Raw genomic sequence first — 26089 nt, 5'->3', positions numbered from 1 at the left:
GAGACTAGAGAAAGAATAAAAGCCTTTTTGTGTCTTTTCACCTGTGTTGGTCCCAGAGGACACAGCATGCTGTCGTCCCTGAAGACCCTGCTGCTGCTCTCGGTCCTGTGCGCACCGACCTCCAGCCTGTGCCTCCGCCTCTACCAGAGCCGCTCCGACCTCCTCTGCGACGACCAGATGGGATTCGGGGTCCGGAGCGACGAGAGCGAGCCGGGTTACTCCCCTGTGGACGGCTGGGGGTCCCTCCTGCAGTCCGCGAACTATCTCGCCTCCTCCTCCTCCTCCTCATATCCCTCTTCTTCCTCGTCCTCTTCCTCATCAGCTGAGTCCAGCCGGGAAAAAAGGACTTCAACTCCCACAAACTACCGCTTCATGAGCCGGACCAAGCTCAGAGGGCAGATGCTCCGCAACAGCAGCAAAGGGGACCGGAGGAGCAGAGTGACCCTGTCCCTGGACGTCCCGACCAACATCATGAACGTCCTCTTCGATGTGGCCAAGGCCAAAAACCTGCGCGCCAAGGCGGCTGAGAACGCGCGTCTCCTCGCGCAGATCGGACGGAGAAAATGAATCTCGGGCAAAGTTGAATTTAACAGACAGCCGTGATCAGTGTTGGCCCCTCAAAATGTAATTACACTCGTTTGCTTCTCCGGGGTGTCCCTCACTCATACAGATAACAAATAAAATAGGTTATAATGCAGATGCTCTCGTGGAAAAGCTCCGTGGAAATGTGTTAGTCTCCAAATCAAAGCAGTGTGAAAACAGGGACACCTATCCTCAAATTAAATGTTGGATGTTTTTGTTTTAAAACTAAGCTCCAAATTTATAAAGGTTAAAACATTAGGCTGATAAATGGAGTAGAACTTATTTCTGGCTTAATTATTCATCACTTGTCTTTTATTGAAGGCTCTGTTTGATTTTAATGGTGATTTTAATCACCTTTGTGGTGAAAATAATCCACAGCTTCAAATGAAGGATCAGAAATAGTCCCTGTCACGAATCAAGACAGAATAAATATGAAGACCAGTAAGTAGAAAGTCGTGCTTATGTTAAGATGACTGGTAATTTAAATAAGAGTCATAGTTTGGGGTTTGGTAGACTCATTTTAAATGTGAAGAAACACCTCTTTTTCATTGATTTATTACAGTGTCCTACTTTAAAGGGGGAATTCGCTTCAGTTGAAAATTAAGATCTTGGATTTCCCCTTTTATTGAAGTTGAATGTGATTTATTTATCATCAAATTGTAATAATTCAACACAAAAAGAAGAAAGTGGCTGATTATTAGAGGGGGTTTTCTGACATCCTGTTGAAATGTTTTGCAGTTGCAGGATTTGATGTACTTGCTTCCAGCTTAGATACATTTTCTCCATTTACTGCTTCATTATTTATTTATTTATTTTATATATTATGGTTTCTTTCTGATCAGAAGTTCACGTGGAAGCCCGTGATGATACCCGACTGAAGTGTGAAACATTGAGAGTGGCAAGAACACAACACTGACAATGAAATAATGTACAAATCACATGAAATACAGTAAAATGCAAATGCATGGGAATGTATGTGTTCATCAGATGTCTCTTATTTTTATACTCAAAATAAAGGATTATTTTTCCTCAAATAAAGCAGATGTAACTACACACATTTGCCTCTTTATATACAATATTTTGAGCAAATGGGAGTATTCCTAGAAGCAATTATTCCTTTTTTTTTTTTAATCCACAAACCTGCAGGCTGACCTTCAGCCTTTATCTTACAGATATATTTGCATCACTGTACGTGTAGCAGGTAATAACCAGCATGTCTGGGGCACAATTTTGAGAAAGTGGTGCCATTGCATAATTTGGACACCAGAAAGCACTGGAAAGTTGTTTATATTTTAAAAAATGTCCCATTTTAACCGTCTTGGTCACAATCATTCAAAAACCAAATTTAATAAATCCTCAAATAATGCTCAAATCACTACATTCCAAAATAATATTTGAGTGACCCTCTGATCACTTATACTGAGTTATAGTTATGTTATTGAGCTTATAAAACTGTCACTGCTCAATAATAGTTAATTTCTCCCTGTTTAATTCAAAACAAATACACAAATTATCAAAATCCAAAAGCAGATTTGAAATTAAAGAGTTCAGGACGCAGAACAATGTCAACATCTTGTGGTGCTTTAGGATTACTGCACCCCAGGTCCTGAATCAGATTTGTAGGTGGTGTAAAAAACCCACTGGCCTCTCTAGTAGGGCTTTACTGTGACCTGTTCTATATATATGTAGTATAATTTGACCAGTTGCTCCCATGTTGGACCACATTGCGTGAATTTTTGTCCAATTACCAACAACTCAAAGTGAGCAGCTGCTCCAAGACCCTAAACAATCAAGATCTTGACAGTATTACTACTACTACTACTACTACTATTAATAATAATAATAATAATAAAATACTTACTATTATTTTTAAATCAACACTAAATTAATACTATGTATGTTGCATGTTGTCGCCTGTGGCTGTAGCGTGCCAGCAGCGCCCCCTGCCGCTCATGACGCAGTACGTTTCTGACTGACGTACGTTCCGTCGACGTGGACGTTCAAACCGGAAGTCGGTTATCATTTTGGCTACGTGGAAGTAGCTTGTCCTATGTTCGAGGCTGAGAGAGCAGCTTTTTGCCCTCGTCCGTCTGCTTCATTCCGTCAAAATGATTAAAAAATTTGACAAGAAAGACGAGGAGTCCGGTAAGATTGTTAAGTTATTATTATTATAAAATACTGACAGCGTTTGGTAATGTCAAACGTACGCTGCACTGGCAAGATATTTTGGAAGCTAACGCGATGCAAGCCTGTTAGCAGACTAGCTAAAGTTAACGCTACCTGTCAGTGTATAGTAGATGACCATTAACTGTAGTTTGCTACCAAATATATGGACATTTAGTTGTTTTATTGGCTATTAATATAGTGAGCTACAGTGGCGTTTTAGTTTGTAGCTTTTGTTTGTCATATAACGGTGACAAAAAACAGGTTTAGCATTAGCCGGCTGCATTAGCATTACAAGCTAGGCAGTGTCAGCTGGATGTTGTCACGTCTCATTCTAGTTTTGCTCGTTAACAGACGACTTTTCGCGCAACGTGAGAGCAAAACAACGAACAAAACTTGCAGGAGTGCATTTTAATCTTAAGGAAGCTCTGAGTGCATGCGTATATGTGATTTTCTTTTAATATGTTAGCATAAATTATTGCAAAGTCTGCTTCCTTTAAGTGTCATAGCTTTGGACGAGGTTCAGTAAGTCTGGAGGTTGAATTTATTTCTGCTTGTCTTGACGTTTAGGAAGTGGATCCAACCCTTTCCAGCATCTGGAGAAGAGTGCTGTGTTGCAGGAGGTAACGTCTGCACTTAAAATGGCTGAAAACGTGTCACGCACTTCAGTAAAACAAATAATCTGTAATCTAACATCTCCTTTCTTGTTGTCAGGCACGTATCTTCAATGAAACTCCCATCAACCCAAGAAGATGTCTCCACATTCTCACCAAGATCATCTACCTCCTCAACCAGGTAGATGTTGTTGGATGCTCTGTATCGGTGTCTATCCACCCTTAGTATCGTCTTAACATCCTCTCACATCTTTGTTCCTTTAGGGAGAGCATTTTGGGACCACCGAGGCCACGGAGGCTTTCTTTGCGATGACCAGGCTCTTTCAGTCCAATGATGTAAGATGTCACCCATTTGTTCAGTCTGTAATTAACTGATTGAACACAGATCTTTATGTAGCACGTGTATGTCGTGTTTACATAGGCGTGTAGTCAGTTTATGTTTATGATTCTCTCTCAGCAAACCCTGAGGAGGATGTGCTACCTCACCATCAAAGAGATGGCCAACATCTCTGAGGATGTGATCATTGTGACTAGCAGGTTTGTGGCATCTCCTCTATGCAAACACAAGTTTATTTTAAACATTCTAGCTTGCGGAGTCTTTATTTCTTGTGTGGTATTTTGCAGCCTGACCAAAGACATGACCGGGAAGGAAGATGTGTACAGAGGACCTGCCATCAGAGCCCTCTGCAGGATTACAGATGTAAGTGCTCTTTCATTTTAGGTGTCTTCCTTCTCTTGTCTTTTGTCTTATCAGGCTGTATAAGAAAGATGATGTTCTCAAATTGACCTCATGTTTTCTGTATCTTCCCTACAGACCACCATGCTGCAGGCCATTGAGAGGTACATGAAGCAGGCTATTGTCGACAAGGTGCCCAGTGTGTCCAGCTCAGCTCTGGTCTCCTCACTGGTATGAAACAGCACAGTTCCCTATTTCTTTTTTATAAAATCTAAATCGTTTGAGTTTGTTTTCTGAAACTAATTTGTCTGTTTCAACTTTGCAGCACATGGTGAAGATGAGCTACGATGTGGTGAAGCGCTGGGTGAATGAAGCCCAGGAAGCAGCTTCCAGTGACAACATCATGGTCCAGGTGGGATGTTTGTGTTAGTCTGAGCCATTTATTGTGTGTGCGTGTGTTTTCTTTACATTATATAACATAATATGAATTTGATTGAGCTTGATTTTGAAGCAGCTATTTATGCGTTTCTTGTTCTCTAGTACCACGCTCTGGGGTTGTTGTACCACCTCAGGAAGAATGACCGTCTTGCCGTCACCAAGATGCTCAACAAGTTCACCAAGTCTGGTCTCAAGTCTCCGTTTGCCTACTGCATGCTCATCCGGATAGCCAGCAAGCTGCTGGACGAGACCGAGGGAGGGTGAGTAGACCCGACACACGGGGACATTATATCCGATTGTGATTCTGCAGGGTTGATGTGATGTGTTTTATCTTTGTGTTTAGTCATGACAGCCCCTTGTTTGACTTCATTGAGAGCTGCCTGAGGAACAAGAACGAGATGGTGGTGTACGAGGCGGCTTCTGCTATCGTCCACATGCCCAACTGCACTGCCAGGGAGCTGGCCCCTGCTGTGTCAGGTTACTATTTCACTCATTCTTAATCTTTTATTCTCTGCATCGGCATGATTCAGTTTTTATTGTGAACTCAGCTATTCTTCTACTCATATGAATTACCTGTAAATCTGTGTCTCCCTGCAGTGCTACAGCTCTTCTGCAGCTCTCCCAAAGCAGCCTTGAGATACGCCGCAGTCAGGACCCTCAACAAGGTACAGCTGCACTCTTTGTCCCTCCTCTACATGGATTGTTTCATGTTTTTAAGTTTAAAGGCTGAGTTATTTAGAAGGACTGATATTTTATTAAATAAAAGCAATTTTCAGTCCTTTTATTAGTGTGACAGTACTTTATTTTCAGCCTGTCATTTCACCTTTTAACAAACTATTATTACTAAATGATTGAGCAGCAGAAGATGATAGTAATACTACATAAACTCTGCTGACGTTTTCCTATTTGTCCACTAGGTGGCCATGAAGCATCCATCTGCCGTGACAGCGTGCAACTTGGACCTGGAGAACCTGATCACTGACTCCAACCGCAGCATCGCCACGCTGGCCATCACCACTCTGCTGAAGACGGGCAGCGAGAGCAGCGTGGATCGACTCATGAAGCAGATCTCCTCCTTCGTCTCTGAGATCTCAGACGAGTTCAAGGTCCGACACTTTTATTGTATTCTCTCCTGGTATCAAACAACATATATTTAGAACGAATCTGGAGATCTGCTTAAGTTAAGGCACTACATTTGGAATTTGCAGGAGCGTACTGAAGTGGGACTTTAATAATCTGTGTTATGATAAATAATTTAGCAACCATTATTAAATGAGAAAAATGTGCCTGAATGTTTTTAATCCCGTCTCAACTTCTCTGGATTAAAAGAAGAGAGAAAAAAAAAGGGATTAGTGTCCACAATGAATGTGCTCCCCTTTTTAAAATCCTTTTATTTCTGTTCTAAATCTGTCTTGTGATTTATTTCAGGTGGTGGTGGTGCAGGCCATCAGCGCTCTGTGTCAGAAGTATCCCAGGAAGCACAGTGTCATGATGAACTTCCTGTCCAACATGCTCAGAGATGATGTAAGCTCCTCATTTACAGATCACTGACTAGAGATAAATAACAGATCATGTCATCTGCTGCTGTCACGTTCCATTACAATGTGTTGACGGCTGATCTCTTCCCTCTGCAGGGTGGTTTCGATTACAAGCGAGCCATCGTCGACTGCATCATCAGCATCATCGAGGAGAACCCAGAGAGCAAGGAGACGGGCTTGGCCCACCTGTGCGAGTTCATCGAGGACTGCGAGCACACGGTGCTAGCCACCAAGATCCTGCACCTGCTGGGCAAAGAGGGCCCGCGCACCCCGCAGCCCTCCAAGTACATTCGCTTCATTTTCAACCGAGTGGTGCTGGAGAGCGAGGCCGTTAGAGCCGGTGAGACGAGAGTCTGGGAGAGCGTGTATCAGGGAGGACTTTCTTTATCTAGGACATTTAATAAGCAGCTGTTTGTTTTCTTCTTTCACCTCCAGCTGCTGTCAGCGCTTTGGCTAAGTTTGGAGCTCAGAATGACGATCTGCTGCCGAGCGTCCTGGTTCTAATGCAGAGGTATAAATTTACCGTCATGAAATACATAAATGCATCATGCATTTATACACAAGGCTAAAATGGATCGGTCTGTCCTCACAGGTGTATGATGGACAGTGACGATGAGGTCCGTGACAGAGCTACGTTCTACATGAACGTGCTACAGCAGAAGCAGAAGGCTCTGAACGCCGCCTACATCTTCAACGGTAACGACGTGCATATATATATATATAAAACCATAAATAAGTGTCCAAAGATGTCAAGTGTTAACGTGTCTCCTTGTGTGTGTGTGTCTCTCAGGACTGTCTGTGTCCATTCCCGGTTTGGAGAAGTCCCTCCACCAGTACACCTTGGAGCCCTCGGAGAAACCGTTCGACATGAAGTCTGTCCCTCTGGCTACCACTCCCATCTCAGAGCAGAAGACAGGTACAGCCTTATAGCTGTTGACTGATGTGTATCGGTAAATCTTGCCTGATTCGTGAGCTTCAGGAATCAGTTAAGGAGAAATGTTTTTGTTTTTTTAACCCCCACAGAAATTGCCCCTGTTGCTACAAGCAAGCTGCCAGAAAAGTTGGCCCCATCGCGCCAGGACATTTATCAAGGTGAGACTATAAAAACCATCCTTCACGTGGATTCATCATTTATAATATGTCGATTTATTAATGAAACGCTCACTTTTTTGTTTCCAACCATCCAACAGAACAACTGGCGTCCATCTCCGAGTTCCAGGGTCTCGGCCCGCTCTTCAAGTCGTCCGAACCGGTGCAGCTGACGGAGGCTGAGACCGAGTATGTGGTGCGCTGCGTCAAACACACCTTCGCCAGACACATGGTGTTCCAGTTCGACTGCACGAACACGCTCAATGACCAGCTGCTGCAGAAGGTGCGAGCATTTTTTGTTTTAAGATGAACATTTGTTTTATTGACATATTTCCGACTCTTTTATACTTAAATGTGAATTCTTTTGTTGTAGGTGTTAGTACAGATGGAGCCGTCAGAGTCCTACGAGGTGATACACTACATCCCCGCCCCCAGCCTCCCCTACAGTCAGCCCAATTCTTGCTACACTCTGGTCCGCCTGCCTGACGACGACCCCACCGCAGGTAGGAACACGTGTTGGTTCATCAGTGACTGTAAATGCAGCGTTCCTGCTCGCTCTAGGTGCTTATCAAAATGTCGTCTGTTTGCAGTGTCTTGTACGTTCAGCTGTACTATGAAGTACCTCGTGAGAGACTGCGACCCCAACACAGGAGAGCCGGACGATGACGGTTACGACGATGAATATGTGGTACGTAGTCGCAGAATATGGATAAAACTACTACGAGCCTGTAACTTGAGTGAATGTGCTAATCAGTCTTCTCTATGGTCTGGGTTTTAGTTAGAGGATCTCGAGGTGACGGTTGCAGATCACGTCCAGAAGGTTTTGAAACCAAACTTCGGAGCAGCGTGGGAAGAAGTGGGAGATGAGTTTGAGAAGGAAGAGACGTTTGCGCTGGCGTCTGTACGAACTCTAGACGGTACGTGAAAAATCTAAATTCAAAGTCTTTCTCTAGAAGTTCACACGTTGAATCGCAAGAGTGATGTTGATGTGATTTCTCTTTGGCTGTCTCGTTGTACAGAGGCGGTGGGTAACATCATCAGCTTCCTGGGAATGCAGCCGTGTGAGCGCTCTGACAAAGTACCCGAAAACAAGAACTCGCATGTCCTCTTCCTCGCTGGTGGGTATTGCAGGTTAAATATAAGTCACTGTTAAATAATATCCAGTAAAGTTAATCATCAAACTGTATCCAGGTGAATTAAGCAGCTATCTAACTCCTTCTTTCCTCTCAGGTGTGTTCCGTGGAGGTCATGACGCGCTGGTTCGTGCTCGTCTGGCGTTGGCCGACGGCGTCACCATGCAGGTGACGGTTCGCAGCACCGAGGAGACGGTCGTTGACGTCATCCTGGCCTCTGTGGGTTAAAACTTTGTGCCAACGCAACCGAAAGACCTTTCACCTCTGCACATCACTTCTTCACTGCTCTCGAATTAAACACGTTAATCTCAACCTGGACAACAACGTAAATGTTTTACTACTACTAGAATATATATATTAACTTTAAAAGTGTTTCCTCGCTGTTTCTTTATACGTCTGCTGGTCCTCATGTTTCTCTGATCTGTCACAGCTACAATAAATTCTGTCAATACATGACTTTACTTGTTGTTTTTTTTACAAAACTAATTTTATTTGAAGTTCACATTAACTTCAATCACTGAAAATTATATCAAAACGCAGCTGATTGCAACAAGAAAATGGAGGGAATCAACTCGCAGCTTCAATGAAAACATAAAAAGATCTTCACAAATCAAATAAAATGATCATTTCTGCCTTTAGCTCGCATTTAATCTCTTCAGCGACATTAGCCGTCACTGAACCGTAGCTTTGCTCCTGCTAACAATCATCATGAACGTGATTACTTCAAACTTTGGTCAAATTATTATTTTTTTTTTTTTGAACACGAGTTGCTCTTGAACGTCCCTTCAGAAAGAGTGAATGAAATTAAAATACGCATTTAGGAAGCCGTTGGGGTCCTCCAGCTGAGGGTAGTGACTGATGTGCTCGTCCAGAACGGTGAACGTCGACCTCTGGACCAGCTGCCTACAGAAACACACAGATTTGGATTTGACAAGATTACGACACACTAAAGCACTGACAGATATTTTAACCATAAATATTCAAGACAGTGATAAAAAAAAACACTTGATTCTTTTTGTCCAGCAAAATGTGCACCCAACTTTCCTAAAATACAAAAATAAAATTACAAAAAATCCTAAAATTTGTGTTGCATTTTGGAGACATGTTTGCAGTTTATCTTCTTGAATGCTTCCCAACTCCCTCACAAGAAGAAACTACAGCTGTCTCTGATATAAAAGAGGTCTGTCATTCATTTAGTTGTGGTTTCAAGAGTGGTCTGAGCTCTTGAGGACGACCCCAGAGAAACAAAAGAAGATTCTCAAATGTAAAAAGGTCAAACTTTTAATGTGTTAACTATAAAGATTTTCTTTCAACTTCTCCTCATCAACACTCATCTGCCCGGGGCTGAGGAGCGTTACTGCTAATCTGGGTTTTAGGAATTAGAGGAAGGGGCACTCACTGGTAAAGACGGATGAAGTGCGGATGGGGGTTGACTGGGTCCAAGGGTCCGTAGATCATGTGCACTGAAACGCAAAGAAAGAAGGGATGAAAGAGGAGCATTTCATTAATGTCAAAGAGATCTGGGAAAAAGTGCTCCGTGCATTTATTTATTTCGTCACTCTTGGACTCAGGGAAAAGGCTCAGAGCTGGGCTGCAAGACTTTTGACAAAGTCCAAGAGACAAGACTATAACACTCCTATCCTCCCTACTCTACACTAGTGGTCTGTTTAATTGCTTTTTAATAGATTTCCAGGTAGTTCGCTTTAAAGTGACCATGCAGGGCGACCAAATGTTTGCATCAAGTTTCTTTTTTTGTTTTGTTTTTTGTAAAATTGAAACAGTTAAAGCTGCAAATAAAATTTATTTAGTATATTTTAGAAACGTAATCATCTGAGAACCATGAATGTCTGTTTTGGATTTTATACCAATTCATACAATTTTGTCCGGAGCAAAGCAGTGGACTAACCGGGTTTTAGAGAAGCTCATTTGAGCATTTTCTCAGTCCCCAAAATCCACCAGTCTTTTGCTGAAGTCTTTTTTGCTGCATTCCTCATGAGCTCTGTGTCAGCAGCACACACACACACACACATTTCTACCCCCACTCCCTCATCCGGAGCTCTGGATCGCAGATGGACTACGTGGTCGCTCCTCACAGACTAAGCAGCTTAGCGTCAGCGGCTCTCTGGCTGAGGCTGCCGGGTTAACACACCTCAAGGAAGCATTTGGCCACCCTCTGATTTATTAACACACACGCAGGCAGGCACACGCGCGCCGGGAGATGTGTGATGCAACTGTGAACTTACGTGGGACGAACGTGGAAGTGAGCGCGCCCACCCATCGCTCTCTGTGCTTTAATCTCTGGTTGATGTACTGGAGGATACTAAGAAGGAGGAGGAAATCAGGAGAGAGTGAGTGAACAGGGAGTGGTAATTAAAGCGGCTTAAATGGAATGAAAACACACACACACACACCTGTCCAAGACTAAGTTGCCGTCGTTGTAGCGTAAACCCGTCCACATGTCCCAGAACTCAGTGTCGGTGGGCTGCGTGTACGGACCGAACACTTCTCCTATCCTGATAGACAAAGAGGAAACTCAAATCACCTCACTTCATAGTTTTACACAAAACAGGGATTTATTTTTATTATTTTGTGGCACAAACTAAGCTCGTCTTACCCCTTTTGGAAGATCATATAGTTGGTGATTCGGGTCAGAATAGGAGCCAGAAAACTGGAGTCCTTTAGAAGCTTTTAGGGGCCAAAACAAACACGTCTCTGTGAGAGCCTCAGCAGACAAGCATCAAGTCCATTCTTATCGGCGTCTTAAAATCTTACTTCACTGCACACGAGTGGAAAAGTAGGATGAAGAAAAACAAAAAAAAAAGTGACTCACCCTCTGCAGCAGACGTGGGTGGTGTGTTTCTGGGAATAATCCTGTTGGAAATTAATCAGAAGTGCTTAAGACTTATTAATGCACTAATTCTGATATTTTAGTGTGGACCTGCACCGTACCTCCGTTGGAAAGACAAAGGCTGTTGAATATCAGGTGACCCGTGCGATTTTGGTCGCTCCTAGTTTCGAAGCAGATGAAAGAAGAAAAAAAACACGACAAGGAGAGAGATGGTTAGGAAGTTATTGTTTTACCGCCTGAAAAAACAGCAATTCCTCAAATGACCACTTGGGGGGGGGGGGGGGTCTGCAAAAATGAGTTAATCCCATTTGACTGTAAAGATGGACGAACACTCTGTGACGTCAACCATAAGGTTTCAAAACTTGAGAACGGGGAAGGCTTAACGTTAAGTACAATTAAGGGAGTGCTCCACCTCTTAGCCACTAGTTAGATGGAGTCTGAGCTTTAAATCTGCTCTTCAGGAATCCTGTGTGTGACGTCCATCATGATATACTGTCTTTGGGTTTGACATCTTGCATAAAAAAAAAAAAAAAAAACCTTGGAACACAACCTACCTGTAGAGCAGCTCCAAGGCCACGGTGTCTCCATAGTCGTGAGACACCAGATTCACTCTGTGGTTGCTCAGACCTAAGTGGGCCACCAGGGCCTCTACCACACTGGCCTGCTCGAAGATGGAGTACCTGTGGGGCCGCTGGGGGAAACAAAAAAAGTTTTAATGATTTAATCTACAATAACTGATCCACAGGCTGATGTCCACTTCCTTTCATCTACTGGATTATCTTTTACTCACCGGCTTGTCACTGAAGCCAAAGCCAAGGAAGTCCAGTGCAATGACTCGATGGAAGCGCTGTGTGAGTGGGTCCCAGATCTGAAAGAAAAACAGACACGACACGGATTTAAAGTGCGCTACATTCCTCTGCTGTGCTTTGTTTTGTGGTTTCGCCTCTGAGCGTGTGCACTGCGTACCTTGCTCCAGTCGTAGCTGGAGGTGGGGAAGCCGTGGAGCAGAATGACAACATCAGAGCTTCCTAAAGCACCGTAAGAGTCTGAGGATGGAAGAGGAACACAATGAGATGTTGACGAGAAATGTAAAACATTTAAAAACCTTACGCACACTCTGTCAGTCTAACGGCACATTTAGGCAAATCTTAAAGTAACATCTCACCCCTGTAGAAGACTTTCCTGCCTCTGAAGTGGAAAACCTCGCCGGCGTTGTGCCACTTCTGCAGGGCAGGAGACAGCTGCGGGGGCGGGATGTGCAGGTAGACGGCCACCAGCGGGATGCAGATCAAACCCACATGAATCCACCACTCTCTCATCTTGAGCTCAGCGGTGGGGGAGTCACATTCCTGCCTCTGAGAGATGAGTCACATGCAGCAGCGCAAGACAATTAGAATATTAAAACGTAGGAGCATTTTCTCAAGATGACCCACGACAGACAAAAGATGTAAATTTCATGCACTGGTCATATTTCTAGATTTTGGGTCATTATTTCTTCCATGACGTATCTGCAACATGCTTATTTTAATTGTAATGTACTGTATGCAGATAATTAAATAGAAAAAAATCTGTTTTTGCATATACATACATAGGCTGCACATACAATTTCAGAGAGCTCACAATACAATAAATGTCTTAATTAAATAAATAAATACAAAGAGATTTCATGTTGACATTTGTTAGTTGAAGTAACTAATCAGAATTAATAATAATAATAATAATAATTTACTTTATTTATCTTTAAAGGCCAGATACTCGAATCTTCACTTCCATAGCACAACTTCTGTACATTAAACTTTCCAGCTTTAATCATATATTTTTCTAATATGTTTCTTTATTCTGAGGTGTTTTACAGAGAAATTTTGTCACATATCAAACTTGAATTTTTTAAAGAAACATTTTAGTCCTCAAAAAAAAGCTGTGGAGCGATAGAAACAGAAAAATTGTAAGGTAAAAAACTAAAAGTCAACTAAATGAAAGACACATTTTTAGTATTTTTAATGTGTGATAATAAGCGCATATTTAAACTTAAAAATTTAAATAAAAATTGTAATTCAGAAAATTATTGTCTTAAATTAATATATCTATTAGATAAAATAAAAATAAATGAATAAGTATGTTTAATTTAATGAATAAATTAATGAATAATGATAATAATAATGTATATTTTGCAGAATTCGTGGTGATTTAATTTAAAATAAAAGTAATAATAATAATAATAACGGTGCATGCATTTTTACGGTATGATCTCTATCATACTGATCTCTATTTAAGGTAACACTGACATACATTAGGCTTTTCTGTTTTATTTTATATGACTTATATTCTTAATGTTTTTATAAAGGGTTCATTCAGCCTGTGTTTTATCTATTTATTTATTTTTTCCTGCTCTGTCTTAAAAGGTCTTTATAAGAAGTTCTAGAAATGCTAAGTAGGGAATATTTAACTAGGTAAAACCTCATTTGCATACTTAAATAAAAAAAATAAAAAAATGTAATACAAACAAATATTGCCTCCATGTAAACAATCAACTAGGTGACTTGGGGGAGTCACTGGGTCATTTTTGCCTCCATGTTTGCCTCCATGTTTTCCTCCATGTTTGCCTCCATGTATTCAGGGTGGACTGTGATACTACGAATCATAATTATCTCTCACCTGGGCGCAGTTTTCGGGCAATAAATTATTAAAATGAAACACTGTGGATGACTCACAGCCACAAAAACGTGCAGTTAACTTAAGCTAAATAATCATCAATAGCTCGTGGCAGAAGGCAAACATTGACAAACGCGATCACGGCACTGATTCCGTGTCACGGTAACTTTATCAGACTCATACTTACAGAAATGTTGTAATGCTGTCACTGGCAGACCTTCGCGTTGTGTTCAGGATCCATTACTGCAGAAGAAACTCCTGTGGAGCGGAAACGAACCACTGTCTGGAGAGAGGGGGGAAAAGTCACGACATCTTACTCTGTTCCAATTTCCGCGCCTGACAACCGTTCATTGAAATTGATCCAAGGCCACGAGAGCCCGTGGGCTGTGGTTGCAGTAAATCATGACCGAGTAAGTCCTCACACAATACACAATACACAATCTTTGACGCGTTGCCAGAAGAGCGCAGTAGTGAAGTTTGCCGCCACCTGCTGGTCTGGAGGAGCAATTGCACTTTACCCAATATGAACAACTGCATTATTTATTGTATATATCTAAAACTACACAATTTTATTCTTTCATATCCTTTTCCTTTTATATGTATATATGTTTTTTTATATATATATATTTGAAGATAAATTACACATGAATCTGATATTTCAATTCGAAATAAATCATTCCAATTGTCAGGAAAATCATCTATAGGGTTTTAAATGACCTTGGCCAGGACTGGCAAATTTTTAGGCCAAGAACAAATCATTTGATGCAGAAAGAAGTCTCCAGGGACCCAAAAGTTCCCTCACATGGATCTTCCAAGTAAATCTTGCAACCGCTTACGTCAATATGCAAGAGATTGCACAAACTTGACCAGCATGGGAGGTACAAGGCTAAAGGCTTTTGGTATCTAAAAATAATATTACAGCAAATATCTAAAAGCCCCATTTGTCTTGTGATTATGTTAAAGTAGCAGGCGCAAATGTTTGCTTGTCCAAATATGGCAAAAAAAACTATTTCCAAAATTTGGATTTATACAAACAAAATGTTGGACAAGTTTAAAAATAAACATGGATGGCTGATATCTGTTCATATGTTTGTTTTGTTTTGGTATACCATGATCAAATTGTGAAATTTCCCAGTTTGGGATTAATAAAGTGTCTATTTATCTATATCTGGATGACTGAGAATCTTTACAAAGGTAAAACAAAGGCAACTGGACTCGTTTGTGGTTTTATCAATATGTCTCACCTCTAAATAACTGGTGGGGATTTTAGGTTTTTATTAGAAACATCTGAAATTCATATGACTAGGGTCTGTGAGCAACACAAAAGTCACTTGAATTACAAGATGTTGTTCCTGTGGACTGGAAAGTTTATTAGAAAAAGAGGATACCACCTAAGTTCATCTGAAATAAACCTTCACAGGAAAGTAAGAGCTTGTCTTCTTTGAAAATGAACTTGATCACACCACAGATTACCGGCTCAGATAGTGGTGAAACATTCCTCTCATTCTCATTGTCATTAACCAGAACCACAGCAGTTAGATGCTAGAATGAGTCAGTGTTTTTCTCAGCCCTACATGGTCCTTTTTAAGCCTACAACCACATACTCAAGTTTCACTGGACAAAAATGTTGCTTATTCACACCAACAAATGTTATATTTAACACCAGTTTACCGGCTCAGTTCATTAGCTGCAGTCTGGTGGTTACACTTGGCAGCAGCGCAGCTTCCTTAGAAGAATACTTCTCTGGACTTTCTGGTGGATGTCTGCTTGCCTTCCTGTAGAAACATTCACGTCAGAGAGCAGTCAAACAAACGCCGCACGATAAATGAAAAACATGGCCCTGCCGTTTAGGCTAAATACATTTTTTATTTTTAAAAACCATACACATTACTCGACAAGTTTCAAATGTAAATCCAATCACAATATCCATTTAAAATGCTCAAGATAAACAGACATGAAGTACTTTTATTTCCAAATGTTAAAAGATAAAAAAATAATAATCCATAAAACAGATGGAAAAACATTCATTCCCATTACAGGAAGAAGCTACAGAACAAACTCCTCACATGGACTCCTCTTCAATGTCTCGCTTTGTATGCAATCCTAGCTGCTGTTTTGTCATCTGTAAAACAAGGAAAACAAACTATTTCCTCAGAGAACGTCGTGATTTAACATTTCCCTCCCTGTGCGCGGCCCTCCAGGTGACGCCGGCCAGATGGCTGCAGGAAGAATCTGCAGCCCGCTGCCCCGGCGAGCTCACCCCCGTTGCGGCTGGCAAGCGCCAATCCCAAACATTTAATTAAGTGTGTTAATATGCGAAACTAAAACAGGCCAGTTCTCTTTCACATCATTTGCACCCTGAGATGAATATTCCAGAACAAAACACATTTTAGTGGCCAAAACCCTCCCCCGTAGAACGTGATTGGTGTCAAATCATCCAAAATCGGTTTAGTGCGATGAAAGGTATCATCAGTATCATCATAAAAATACAAAGGTACAATTTTCTTTTATTACGATTTGTATCAAAATTATTTTTTTCCCCAAGGAACGCTATGAAATAAAGTACCCTGTGCAGATAGATACCAGTGTATGCCTAGTGTTTATTCTTGAAAAATGCACGTGTCCAATTCTTTAGCGTTTCCAGTACATCAGGTGTCAAAAATATTTTACAAACAAACCAAATGCAGCGACTTTTATTTATCGATGGTGAAAGGAGGCTTATGGACAGGGCTGAAGGGACTTTTACTATTTTTTAAAAAAAACAAAAGAAAAAAAAGAAAGAAGCCTTTTTCCCCTTTTTGTTTTTGAATTTAAAATGCCAACAAACCATAACTCAGGAGGAGCAAAATTACCTTTTTCCTAAAGAGAATGAAATATGAAAATAACTGACTTGCTTTTTGACGATGTTTCACTATCTACATACACAAAGTCTGAAGTTAAAAGGTTCTTTCTTTACAGATTCCTTTTAAATTAAATACTTTTTCTATGCCTGAGTAAACAAATGTCTGTATTGTACATTGGCAGGGAGGGGGGGCTAACGTTTTGCTGAGAAAAAAAAAAAGAAAAAAATAAAATAAAGAAAACAGAAATTAAATGCACCATTTATTTTGAAAATGATGATCAGGGTCCATATTTATCAAGCATCCAAGGGGGGAGGAAATCAGTCCTAACTGGGCCCCGAATTTTAAGAGTGGGACTAGTTTGGTCCTGCTTTTAGCCGTAGAAGTTGTTTAGCTGCAAGGAGTTTCCTGAAGGTGTTAAATGACGGGACCAGGTTTTTATTGTAGCCAAGGCACATTCATGCTTAGTCTTACTGAAAAATAAATAGATGATGTGGTTATAGTTCACAATTACAGCACTAGTTTGAACTGAAGTGAAAAAGCTGATAAGTTATAGTGCTTTTGGCAAAAAACACATTTTTTTAGCCTTAACATGCATAAATAAGCTCATCAAACACCAACGAGTAAGTGAAGCTGCTTTCCCTTCCCTGCATCGGCCTGTCCTGAACGCAACTGATAACTACAAGATGTTTTATGGTCGCACAAATCTAAAAGAACTTCTACTTCCTTGCAGAGAGCTGACTGACCGCAGGTAAGACTCCGTTTTCCTCCTCAGCACGAGCGGAGGTGAGTGAGATGCTTGCTAAATACGGGCCCGGATGATTCGCTTAAGTCCCTTTTAATGACTGAACCTTTCAACATGTGGAAATTCTTGAACACAACATAATGAATGAAAAGAGAATCCAGAACTCCAGAAGGTTTTGTGCACATGAAAACTATTGAAGAAATGGAAGAAGTAAATATTTATAGCAATGTTAGTGGACAGAGGCCCTAATTGTCTTTCCCGTCCCGTCTCCTGTGAAAACACCTCGTCCGACGGACCTCTTTTCTATACAAGCCTTAGTGTTTATCGGTTTGGCTAGAAGGTTCTATATTATCTACAAATATATAACAAATAAAACTTGCAGGCAAAAATAGTTAAGTTTCAATAGAAACACCCTTTTTTTTCCTGAAAATACAGCAGTATCTGAAATAATCCTCTCATTCAGTTTCTTATTCTGTCCCAGTTTTCTGCATCATACATCAGGAAGCTCTTTTGCCTACAAACAGAAAAAAAAGTATCTACAAACTTTGTAAACAGACCTGCTTTTTCCAAAAACATAAATAACTCAAAATATTAACAGCCGATGGAGCAGAAATAAGTTTTGAATGAGCAAGGGCCAAAGAGATAAATATACAACACCATTCAGATAAAAGAGAAGCTAAAGGTTCTTTCGTAAATTCTTACAGACGATCTTCAAGCCAGGAGGAGGAACCTCCCCTTCTCAATTAAAATAATAGTAATAATAATAGAATAATAAAAACAGGTCACTTTCAATCAGTTTATAATCACCCCTTGTTACCGAGAAAAACAAATGTTACCAAGGAGGGAGGGGTGAAGACAGAGTCCTTGTGTTGCAGCGGGGTATTAATAAGAACCAAAAATAAAAGAAGACCAAAGAATCCACACCAAGCCGTACATTCCTCAGAATGTTTGCTGTTCTTTTAGTCCAGCCCAAGCCAAGCTCACACGAGACTCCGCTCTCCATCTAGCCCTTCGTCTCTCCTCTCCAAGTGTTCGTTCGTTCGTTCGTTCGTTCGTTTCGTCTGAGTTGAGCTCCTTGGTAGCGGGTAGAAAAGAGGTGGTGACGTGTGGAGCGGGGTCAGATCAAAGGGAGGTCTCCAGGCTGTGTAGTGGGCTCCCCGGGGCCGAGGGGGTTCCTGATTTGGGGCCCTCTGGGAGGAGGTGGTTACTGCTCTCCACAGCATTATTGTTCTGGTTTGGGGAGGGAGAGACCGGCGTGGTGGGGTCGATGGTGGTGATGGGTGAGGGTGTGGGTGAGGGAGGCGTGGGTGTAGCGTTGCGGGGGCTGGCGGAGTTGCGCTTGGTGGGAGCGTCGTCCTCAGCGTCGGTGTCGTCTATGAGGGGAATATGGGGCTCAGAGTCCTCTATCCGAAACTCGGGGTGGGTCATAAAGTTGTGGATCGATGATCGCGACTCGGGCTTCTCCAGCCCCTCATAGAGGGAGATGGAGCTGCGGAATGCATTCACCACCCGGATCTGGAGGGACAGGGAGCGGGACAGGCACGCCTTTAGTCACATTCTGTAGTGAAACACTTTTATTTGTTCACTTTAACACCTGGATAACGGCACAGATAAAAACCACTACCGGGTCAATGATAGGTGAGTTTTAGGGGCTTCAAAACCAAAAATCTGTGAGGGGGGGGGACTCAGAGACACGTGCAGGTATGCAGTTATTTCCAGTGGTAACTTTATAAACTAGTATTACTCATCACCTGACGCCTAGTTCATTATCTAGTCTATGTTAGCGACAGAAACCAGTTTAATCCTGTTTAAATGTGTAAACAGGGACAGTTTGGTTTCTGTGTTACCAACTACACATGGCTCCGAAAATCAACATGTAGACAGGGCTGCCTTTAAAGTTTAATCTCTGAAATTAAATCTATCGCACAAACTAGAAGTGAGATGTCAGGTAGCATTGATGTGTGACAGACTGAGCTGCTGACTCAAATCGAGCGTTGATGACAATAAAAATGTATCTGAGAGACAGAAAACCACATCCGCTTAGGTTCGCTGAAGACGAACTAGTCTTGGTAATGTGGTCTCAGGGAGGTTACAAACCAGCGTCAAACCCGATGTAATACTTGGTTTTCCTTTTTCTTTCTGGGTAAGTACGGTATTAGCATTTCACAAAACACTTGGTAGAAGATTGTGTCTGATTAATAAAAAAAAAAATGCAAAGGGGAATCGAGAGAGGAATGCTGTTCTTTGTACAAGAACGCATCCAATGAGAAAGGGACAGAGGCTGGATACTAGAGTTTACTACTGTTGGACATGCTTAGGAGAGAGCGAGACAGACAGAGAGACAGAGAGAGAGAGAGAGTAAGAGAGAGAAAGAAAGAGAGAATGACAGACAGAGAGACAAAAGAAGAAAGGGGTGGTCAGTTATAGCTCATGTTTGTGGTGTAAAAACAAAAAAGCTGCGGCAGCCAAGCATGTCTACAAGCTGGTATACATGTCAAAAACAGCACAAAGAGAAAAAACTCACAAACGAGACCAGAGACTTTGAACCCATGCAGAGCGCGGCGCTACCTTGTGTTCAATGGTAGTAAACCTTTGAGTATAGCCCATGACACATTTCACAGAATCTAAAGGAGAATACGTGGGGAGTCAGTGGTATTCATTGTTTTCTGGTCATTTTGGCAAGTGGTCACATTTCTGCCACACAAAAGTATTCACACAGAGATGAAGAGAGCGGGCTAGCTCTTTTAAAGAGCACCTGAAAGGAAAGGTTTGTGTCAGTCGGAGAGTTTGAGGAGTCCCACCTAAAACAGAGACCTCGGTATTACTGAAGCATTGTAAAAAAAAAAAAAAAAATCTTTCAAAACGCCACGGAAAAACAACTCTGGATTGGCTGTTAATGCGGGGAAGTCCCACATGTTTACAGCCCAGTCATTTATTCCATTAAGCTCTTTTTGTGACATCTGTAAGACATTTAAAATCCACTGCTGGTCAGATGGTCTGTCTGGTAAGATCTGAAAGAGAAAAGGAGTCATTGTCAGTAGGCACACGGTCCTTGTGAGGGTCAAGAGGGAGGCTGCTGGAAATACCACCATGAAATGATCCGTGTCCGCTCTCGACGACGAAGCTGAATGGACAGATGGCATGACTTTAAGGCTGCCAGACCTTGCATTCAAACAACACCAAACCGTCCTTATTATTACCACTTGGGGCAACTGGAGGCTTTCCCAGCTAAAGCTTCTCTTACAACCCTCTTTTTCTCTGAGCTGGAAAAGAAAACGTCATTATTTCGCCACTGACTGACGAGACATCCACTTGGTTAGATTTTTTTTTCCTCACAGATGTCCATTTGTTTCAATTGTTTTAGATCGTGACCATGGGCATATACTCAAAACATTTACCCAACTAGGGACTAGAGAGCTGCGACAAAGACCCATGAGTTCTACAGAGGCACAGAGCAGACTCAGGCAGCTGCAGACAAACCTGGTGACTGTCAATCCAGAACGTAATCTTTTAGCATATGGCAAATACACATCATCCCCCCCGAGATAACAGTATAAAGGTTTCCATTTCTTAGACCAAAGCAGAAGCAGAACAGAAAACATGATGACACAGAGAAAACACCTTGACGCTAGAAGCGACCTGGTTACAGGGTACATATATATAGATATATATACACAGCAGTGTTATCAAAGCAGTATGGAAGATGTGGTTTTGGTGTCTTTTTTGAGAAAACAGAGGGGGGAACATTAGGAAAAGCATGAGAGAGTAAAAGTGTCAACGTTAGGTGAGAAGAAGAGTGGAGGAGAAAGATGTTAGAAGAAGAAAGAAAAAAAAAAGTCTCATGCACTAGAGGAGAACACGCACTCACACCCCACAGTGGCAGAAGCGGTGTTGGCGGCAGTGGCAGTAGTGGTAGTAGTAGAAAAGGCTACATGTGTAGGGCTAGAAACATTGGTTACATCGTGCTGTTGTTGGCTGGAGTTGGAGGCCTGCCGCCTTAGAGCCCCCTGAAAGGAAGTTCCACTCTGGAACGCACTCACTACATCCATCTGCGAAGAATCAGACAGCGTGACAGGAGAAAGCCCAGAGGAAATAAAAACAACACAGCCAGAGGAGAGAGAAAAGAGAGAAAAAATAAAGAAAAGGCACCAGTAACCATAGAAAAAAATGTCACTTCGAAATTGGATTTAGGCATAGTTAAAAGAGAGAGGAAAAAGGGGAATGATTTGGTTTAAAGGCACTGATCGGAAGGAGCTCTGACTCCAAAAATCTGATCTCACTTTCACTCTTTTCTCTGCAGCATCCTTCCACACTTCCAGCTTTAGCCATGCCACTAACTCTGTTGAACATTCAGCTGCTCTACCGTGCTTTCCATCCAGTCCAATTCACTTGCTTCTCATCAGTACCTTCAAACTAGTCTTAGCAGATAGATTCAGACCGAGTCAGAAATATGCATAGGAACCTGCTTTAGCTCAGAAGCAGAACAGAAAAATTAGAGGAAGGGCTTTCGTTTTTAGGGCACAAGCCATTCTTTAAGAATGCCGAGAGAAAAAACAAAAACATAGATTTTAAGCTGGAAGAGCAATAGAGAGTTAAAGGGTTTATGGCTTTTGTTTCCCTTGGTGTTGGGTGTGGTGTTGAGCGGTACACGGGAAGCGCTGTGGATTGTTACCTGAGTTTGGATGCGATTGAGGCCTCGGAACCAGAGGATCTGGCCTCGACGAAGCTCCCGTTCAGCGTGGTCAATCTCATCCATGTCGTCCAGCTCCTCCAGCTCCTCATCGGGGATCTCCTCTTTCTGGGTGCCGTGGCCTGCCGTTTTCAGGAATTTTAAGCGGCTGGTGGGTATTGAGGAGATTACCTGGAAGACATCAGGATGTACATGAGCAACACTGACTTATGATACACCTCAATTCCTGACACTTGATAATGGCAGAACAAGACATGTCTGGGTACATGCAGCAAGTGTCCCTGCAAATAAGCTAGTGGTAAATGTGAGACATTCAGTGCAACGACATCTGGTCTGAGGCTCCAAGCCTGTCCCCCACAGGGAAGTGACAGACTGAACGGATCTCTACTGCTGATGAACAGGAGGATCCATATGCATGACTACCGACAGCGGTTCTGTGTTAGTAGAACTAGAACATATGACAAACAGCAGTAAAAGTACAGTACTGCTAATAAGTCAACTGATGATGAGTCATCAGCATTAAAATTCAGGTTGCGGCTGTGTTTGTAAAATGCCAGGGAAACACACCAGCTGGCATAGATGGTAATTAAAGCGGAAGCACATGTGGTGGAACGCACAGCCGAAGACGTCTAAGAAATCTTAAACCAGATTGGTTGTTTCTCTAAAAATCTCCGTCCCCTGACTTATCCAAGGAGGAGCTCAAAGCAAATGAGATTAGCTTTTTTAACTACCTGGCACACCACAGTACTAAAGCACACTTTAGCTGACACCCTTAGGAAAATGCTTCCCCTGCTTTTGACTCATCTGAACTCCTGAGGAGACGGAGACGTCGTGACACAGCACCAAGGCAAGTGTCTCAGTTAAAGCCCAGTGGACTTCTTCTATGCACTCAGTCCCAATTTATTCGTGTTTTGTCGAGGAACACCGGTGATTTTGGTCCCTTTGAACTGAACATATTACGTGCACTGAGCTGTGGGATGAATGTGGGCGGTAAGAGAAATCTAATAAGAGTCATTCAGTCATTCATTATAAACCTCCAGCCATCATCAGTGGAGCAGTGAGTAATCTCATCACTGTAACATTTCTTTGATAATGTAACTAAATCTGTATGTGCTGGCAACATAAAAATCTAATAACCATTTCTTGACAGCACTAGAACATATTGTACTGTTACATCTCGTCGCCATTGTCAGGCTCCCACTAGACGAAACTAGACTCCAACACAGGGGGGCAGTGTCACACCATATTTTTTTCCAAACTGAAGATGAAGCTCAGATGTATTGTCGTACCTGTCCCCATATAAGGGAGCCAAAGCCTAAGAAAGTGCACCACAGCCACTGGTCAATGGTCAGAGCGGTGCAGCTGAATGGCTTCCCTCCAAACTGCACTATGACAAACTAGAAGAGCAGGAAGAGAGGAATTAATCAGAGAGAGAGAGAGAAAGAGATTTAGCATTTGCAGGTGGATGTCTTGAGTGAGAGTAATATGCTTGTAGTCTTTATTCTACTTTACCTGGATAATGAAGGTACCAAAGACAATACTACAGAAGATAAGGTTGTTGAAAATGCCCTCAAAGACATTCCTTTCACCGTGGATCTTGCGGGCATTGATCTCATTGAAAAGCTGCATCAATACAAAGGTATTGAAGACAATGGTGTAGTGTTCGGAGGGTGGAGCGTGGAGAGGTGCGTCCCTGCCGCTGTCGATATCAAACATTTTCTCCCCTACAAAAAAAAAAAAAGAATAAAAAATGAGATGTTTCTTGTTTTTATTAAACGGACAAACACAACAGTCAACACTTGTTCAGATAAAGAGGGCTTCTCACCAGCAAAGAGCAGTGTAAAGATGATGACTAGCTGGAACACTCCCTGACCCAGGATGTTCTTCATCATGGTGCGAGAGATAAGAGGTTTGTTGCGGCCGTATGGCTTCCTTAGCAGCAGGGCTTCTGTGGGGGGCTCCGTGGCCAGAGCTAGCGACGCAAAGGTGTCCATGATCAGGTTGACCCATAACATCTGTACTGCTTTCAGCGGAGAGTCCTAGCGGCAGAGAACAAGGTGCCAAATCAGGTTTACATTTTTATAATACCTCATGGAAATTTAAAGCAAAGAAAGTAAAGACTTTTTTTTTTATCAATTCAAACTAAACTGCTTGTGGGATGCAAATTGATGTGGATGTGGACTATTTAAATCTGTTGCTGCCTGACGTACCAAGGCACTTACAACTCAATTTATGATTTATTTTTTAACCCTTTTTGGTAGAGAACAAAGTTTTGTTTTTTTTAACAGTCCGTTTACGCTAACCTGTGTGATGCAGGCTCCTGTAAATGCTACAATGACAGCCACCACGTTGACAGTTAGCTGAAACTGGAGGAATTTGGAGATGCTGTCGTAGACATTCCGTCCCCACATGACGGCTTTGACAATGCTGGAAAAGTTGTCATCAGTCAGGATGATGTCAGACGCTTCCTTGGCAACATCTGTTCCAGCAATACCCTGGAGACAAAAAGAGGATGATTAAGGGTCTGTCTGCATCTGGTCACAAGATATTTATCATTCTCAATCATCTACATGACCATTATTTCCCAGAAAAAAAATGCTGTGGTCTAGTTAGCAAATACGTTACGCTGACAGATTACTAGAAATAATGATTGGAGGAGCTTGTTCTTTATGACTAGACCTCTTGTCTCATTAAAGAATGTAAACCAGTAAACTCACCATAGCAAAGCCAACATCAGCTTTCTTCAAGGCGGGACCATCATTTGTACCATCTCCCGTCACGGCTACTACTTGTCTCTGTTCTATCACTGTGCTGTCAATAATACCTGAAATATTTAAAATAAATAGTTTAAAACAACAAAAAAAAAAAAACACTGTGGCATGCAAATTCAGCTTTTGTTGCATTGTTACTCATAACAGGAAAACATGACTACCTTTCACTAAGGTGTGTTTGTCTGTGGGGGAAGAACGTGCCAGTACTCGTAGTTTGGGCCAGATCTTGTCAATGCGCTCTTGTTCAATCTAGAAACATGACACAAAACCCTAATAGAATCCCAACAGCACATTTTCAACAGTCTCTGAGGTACAGTATTTTGCCGTTTCCCACCTCTCCTTTTTCATTGCGTATCCTGCGATTGAATTCCTTTCCCTCCAGGCAGAGGAAGTCATCTCCCGGCTGTAGGATGCCACACTTGGTGGCGATGGCTCGGGCTGTGTTAATGTTGTCCCCAGTCACCATTCGCACTGTGATACCAGCACGTTGGCATTTCTTGATAGCATCTGGGACCTGAAGGAAACACAAAGGAGGAGGAAATGCGTGTTATTTTTGCACACTGCAACTATCGCTGCTTTTTTTTTTTTTTTTTATTAAATTCCCTCCCAGCGTCATGTTTCCAACAGAAAATGACAGTAAATGAGAGACAGTGAAGCGTTTAGCAAGCTCATAAGTTCGCTTTCACAGATTATCAGATTGTCTCACTACTATACCTCTCCTTCTAAAATTATTACTCCAGTCATGGCAAGGATAATTTAAAAAATGGCTGAGAATGCATCACTCGCCTTTTCACAACTTCCCCGCAATTCCATTATACTGATCGATCATTTCAGTAACTTTCTGAAACTAACAATATGATATTCATACCTACGTCATGTAGCAAAGGGCCTGCTGTGCAGAGGCAAGCAAGAGGATAAGGTTCCCTTTCTATTTTATATTTTTATTCCAGACAATTATTTCTGTTCCTTTTCTTGTAAAAATAAATTAATAAATAAAAATAAATAAAAATGTGCAGCTCTATGAACGTCTTCCAGGAAGACCGTCTGAAAATGTGTGCTGTCCTGCCCATATTTTTTAGATATGGTCAGAACAGCACATAAACGTCTGACACTGAGCAGAGGATGTTTTATGACATGTGGAACTGATACAGCAGCGCAAATGTAAAATCCTGTGGTAAAAGGTTGACCTTGCAACTAGCTGCAAAAAATGTCAAATGCACAAACACAGTCTGTTTTGCTAACGGTTTTATCTCCAGTACTAAATGTCTTCACGCTGGTGAGATTGTGGGTGATTTTCATAATTCCAGTGT

General features: G+C 41.9%; 4 protein-coding genes across 6 annotated transcripts in view; 2 read left to right on the top strand and 2 right to left on the bottom strand.

Moving 5' to 3' along the window:
* ucn3l (urocortin 3, like) lies at nucleotides 1-567 on the top strand (the record flags this gene model as incomplete). Its single annotated transcript, XM_084575317.1, has 1 exon — nucleotides 1-567. Exon 1 carries the CDS (start codon nucleotides 67-69, stop codon nucleotides 565-567), a length of 501 nt encoding a protein of 166 aa, XP_084431443.1. The 5' UTR covers nucleotides 1-66.
* A 2012-nt stretch (nucleotides 568-2579) lies between these two features.
* Nucleotides 2580-8687, top strand: copg2 (COPI coat complex subunit gamma 2). Its single transcript, XM_084575323.1, has 24 exons — nucleotides 2580-2727; nucleotides 3316-3368; nucleotides 3460-3540; nucleotides 3624-3695; nucleotides 3817-3896; nucleotides 3984-4059; nucleotides 4174-4266; nucleotides 4361-4447; nucleotides 4576-4733; nucleotides 4817-4950; nucleotides 5071-5138; nucleotides 5391-5579; nucleotides 5902-5997; nucleotides 6108-6351; nucleotides 6447-6522; nucleotides 6604-6707; nucleotides 6802-6927; nucleotides 7035-7103; nucleotides 7202-7383; nucleotides 7474-7603; nucleotides 7691-7788; nucleotides 7879-8017; nucleotides 8120-8218; nucleotides 8331-8687. Exons 1-24 carry the CDS (start codon nucleotides 2691-2693, stop codon nucleotides 8459-8461), a joined length of 2622 nt encoding a protein of 873 aa, XP_084431449.1. The 5' UTR covers nucleotides 2580-2690; the 3' UTR covers nucleotides 8462-8687.
* A 67-nt stretch (nucleotides 8688-8754) lies between these two features.
* On the bottom strand, nucleotides 8755-14002 carry mest (mesoderm specific transcript). Its single transcript, XM_084575324.1, has 12 exons — nucleotides 13921-14002; nucleotides 12247-12436; nucleotides 12048-12127; nucleotides 11872-11949; nucleotides 11636-11772; nucleotides 11183-11241; nucleotides 11064-11104; nucleotides 10848-10918; nucleotides 10645-10746; nucleotides 10477-10553; nucleotides 9633-9696; nucleotides 8755-9136 (listed from the first exon to the last, which is right to left on the bottom strand). The coding sequence occupies exons 2-12, from the start codon at nucleotides 12398-12400 to the stop codon at nucleotides 9019-9021; spliced, it is 981 nt and encodes a 326-aa protein (XP_084431450.1). The 5' UTR covers nucleotides 12401-12436; nucleotides 13921-14002; the 3' UTR covers nucleotides 8755-9018.
* A 1488-nt stretch (nucleotides 14003-15490) lies between these two features.
* The window catches only part of atp2b1a (ATPase plasma membrane Ca2+ transporting 1a), a 33871-nt gene continuing 23272 nt past the window's right edge, over nucleotides 15491-26089 (bottom strand). The window contains exons 13-22 of one of the 3 annotated variants that reach the window (XM_084575321.1): nucleotides 25114-25293; nucleotides 24941-25028; nucleotides 24726-24832; nucleotides 24312-24503; nucleotides 23834-24047; nucleotides 23521-23732; nucleotides 23298-23405; nucleotides 21991-22179; nucleotides 21278-21367; nucleotides 15491-18833 (exon numbers count right to left, since the gene is read on the bottom strand). In XM_084575321.1, the coding sequence (XP_084431447.1) occupies nucleotides 18441-18833; nucleotides 21278-21367; nucleotides 21991-22179; nucleotides 23298-23405; nucleotides 23521-23732; nucleotides 23834-24047; nucleotides 24312-24503; nucleotides 24726-24832; nucleotides 24941-25028; nucleotides 25114-25293 (1773 nt within the window). In that variant the 3' untranslated portion in view covers nucleotides 15491-18440. Of the gene's footprint in view, nucleotides 20330-21277; nucleotides 21368-21990; nucleotides 22180-23297; nucleotides 23406-23520; nucleotides 23733-23833; nucleotides 24048-24311; nucleotides 24504-24725; nucleotides 24833-24940; nucleotides 25029-25113; nucleotides 25294-26089 lie in introns of all 3 variants that reach the window. The other 2 variants (XM_084575319.1, XM_084575320.1) reach the window with 2 other exon arrangements.

Source organism: Chelon labrosus (genome assembly GCF_963514085.1).
Source record: "Chelon labrosus genome assembly, contig: SCAFFOLD_79, whole genome shotgun sequence".
NCBI classification, from domain to species: Eukaryota; Metazoa; Chordata; class Actinopteri; order Mugiliformes; family Mugilidae; genus Chelon; species Chelon labrosus.
This window is presented reverse-complemented; position numbering and strand designations above follow the sequence as displayed.

Bases quoted from the DNA above. Each gene is read 5' to 3' on its own strand.
- copg2 (XM_084575323.1), top strand. From the start codon at position 2,691: ATGATTAAAAAATTTGACAAGAAAGACGAGGAGTCCG. The intron at 4,448-4,575 runs GTGGGATGTTTG...CTTGTTCTCTAG, and splicing joins GTGACAACATCATGGTCCAG to TACCACGCTCTGGGGTTGTT. The intron at 5,998-6,107 runs GTAAGCTCCTCA...TTCCCTCTGCAG, and splicing joins CCAACATGCTCAGAGATGAT to GGTGGTTTCGATTACAAGCG.
- mest (XM_084575324.1), bottom strand. From the start codon at position 12,400: ATGAGAGAGTGGTGGATTCATGTGGGTTTGATCTGCATCCCGCTGGTG. The intron at 11,242-11,635 runs GTAGGTTGTGTT...CTTCGAAACTAG, and splicing joins GCCTTGGAGCTGCTCTACAG to GAGCGACCAAAATCGCACGG. The intron at 9,697-10,476 runs GTAAGTTCACAG...TTTGCGTTTCAG, and splicing joins CACTTCCACGTTCGTCCCAC to TGCACATGATCTACGGACCC.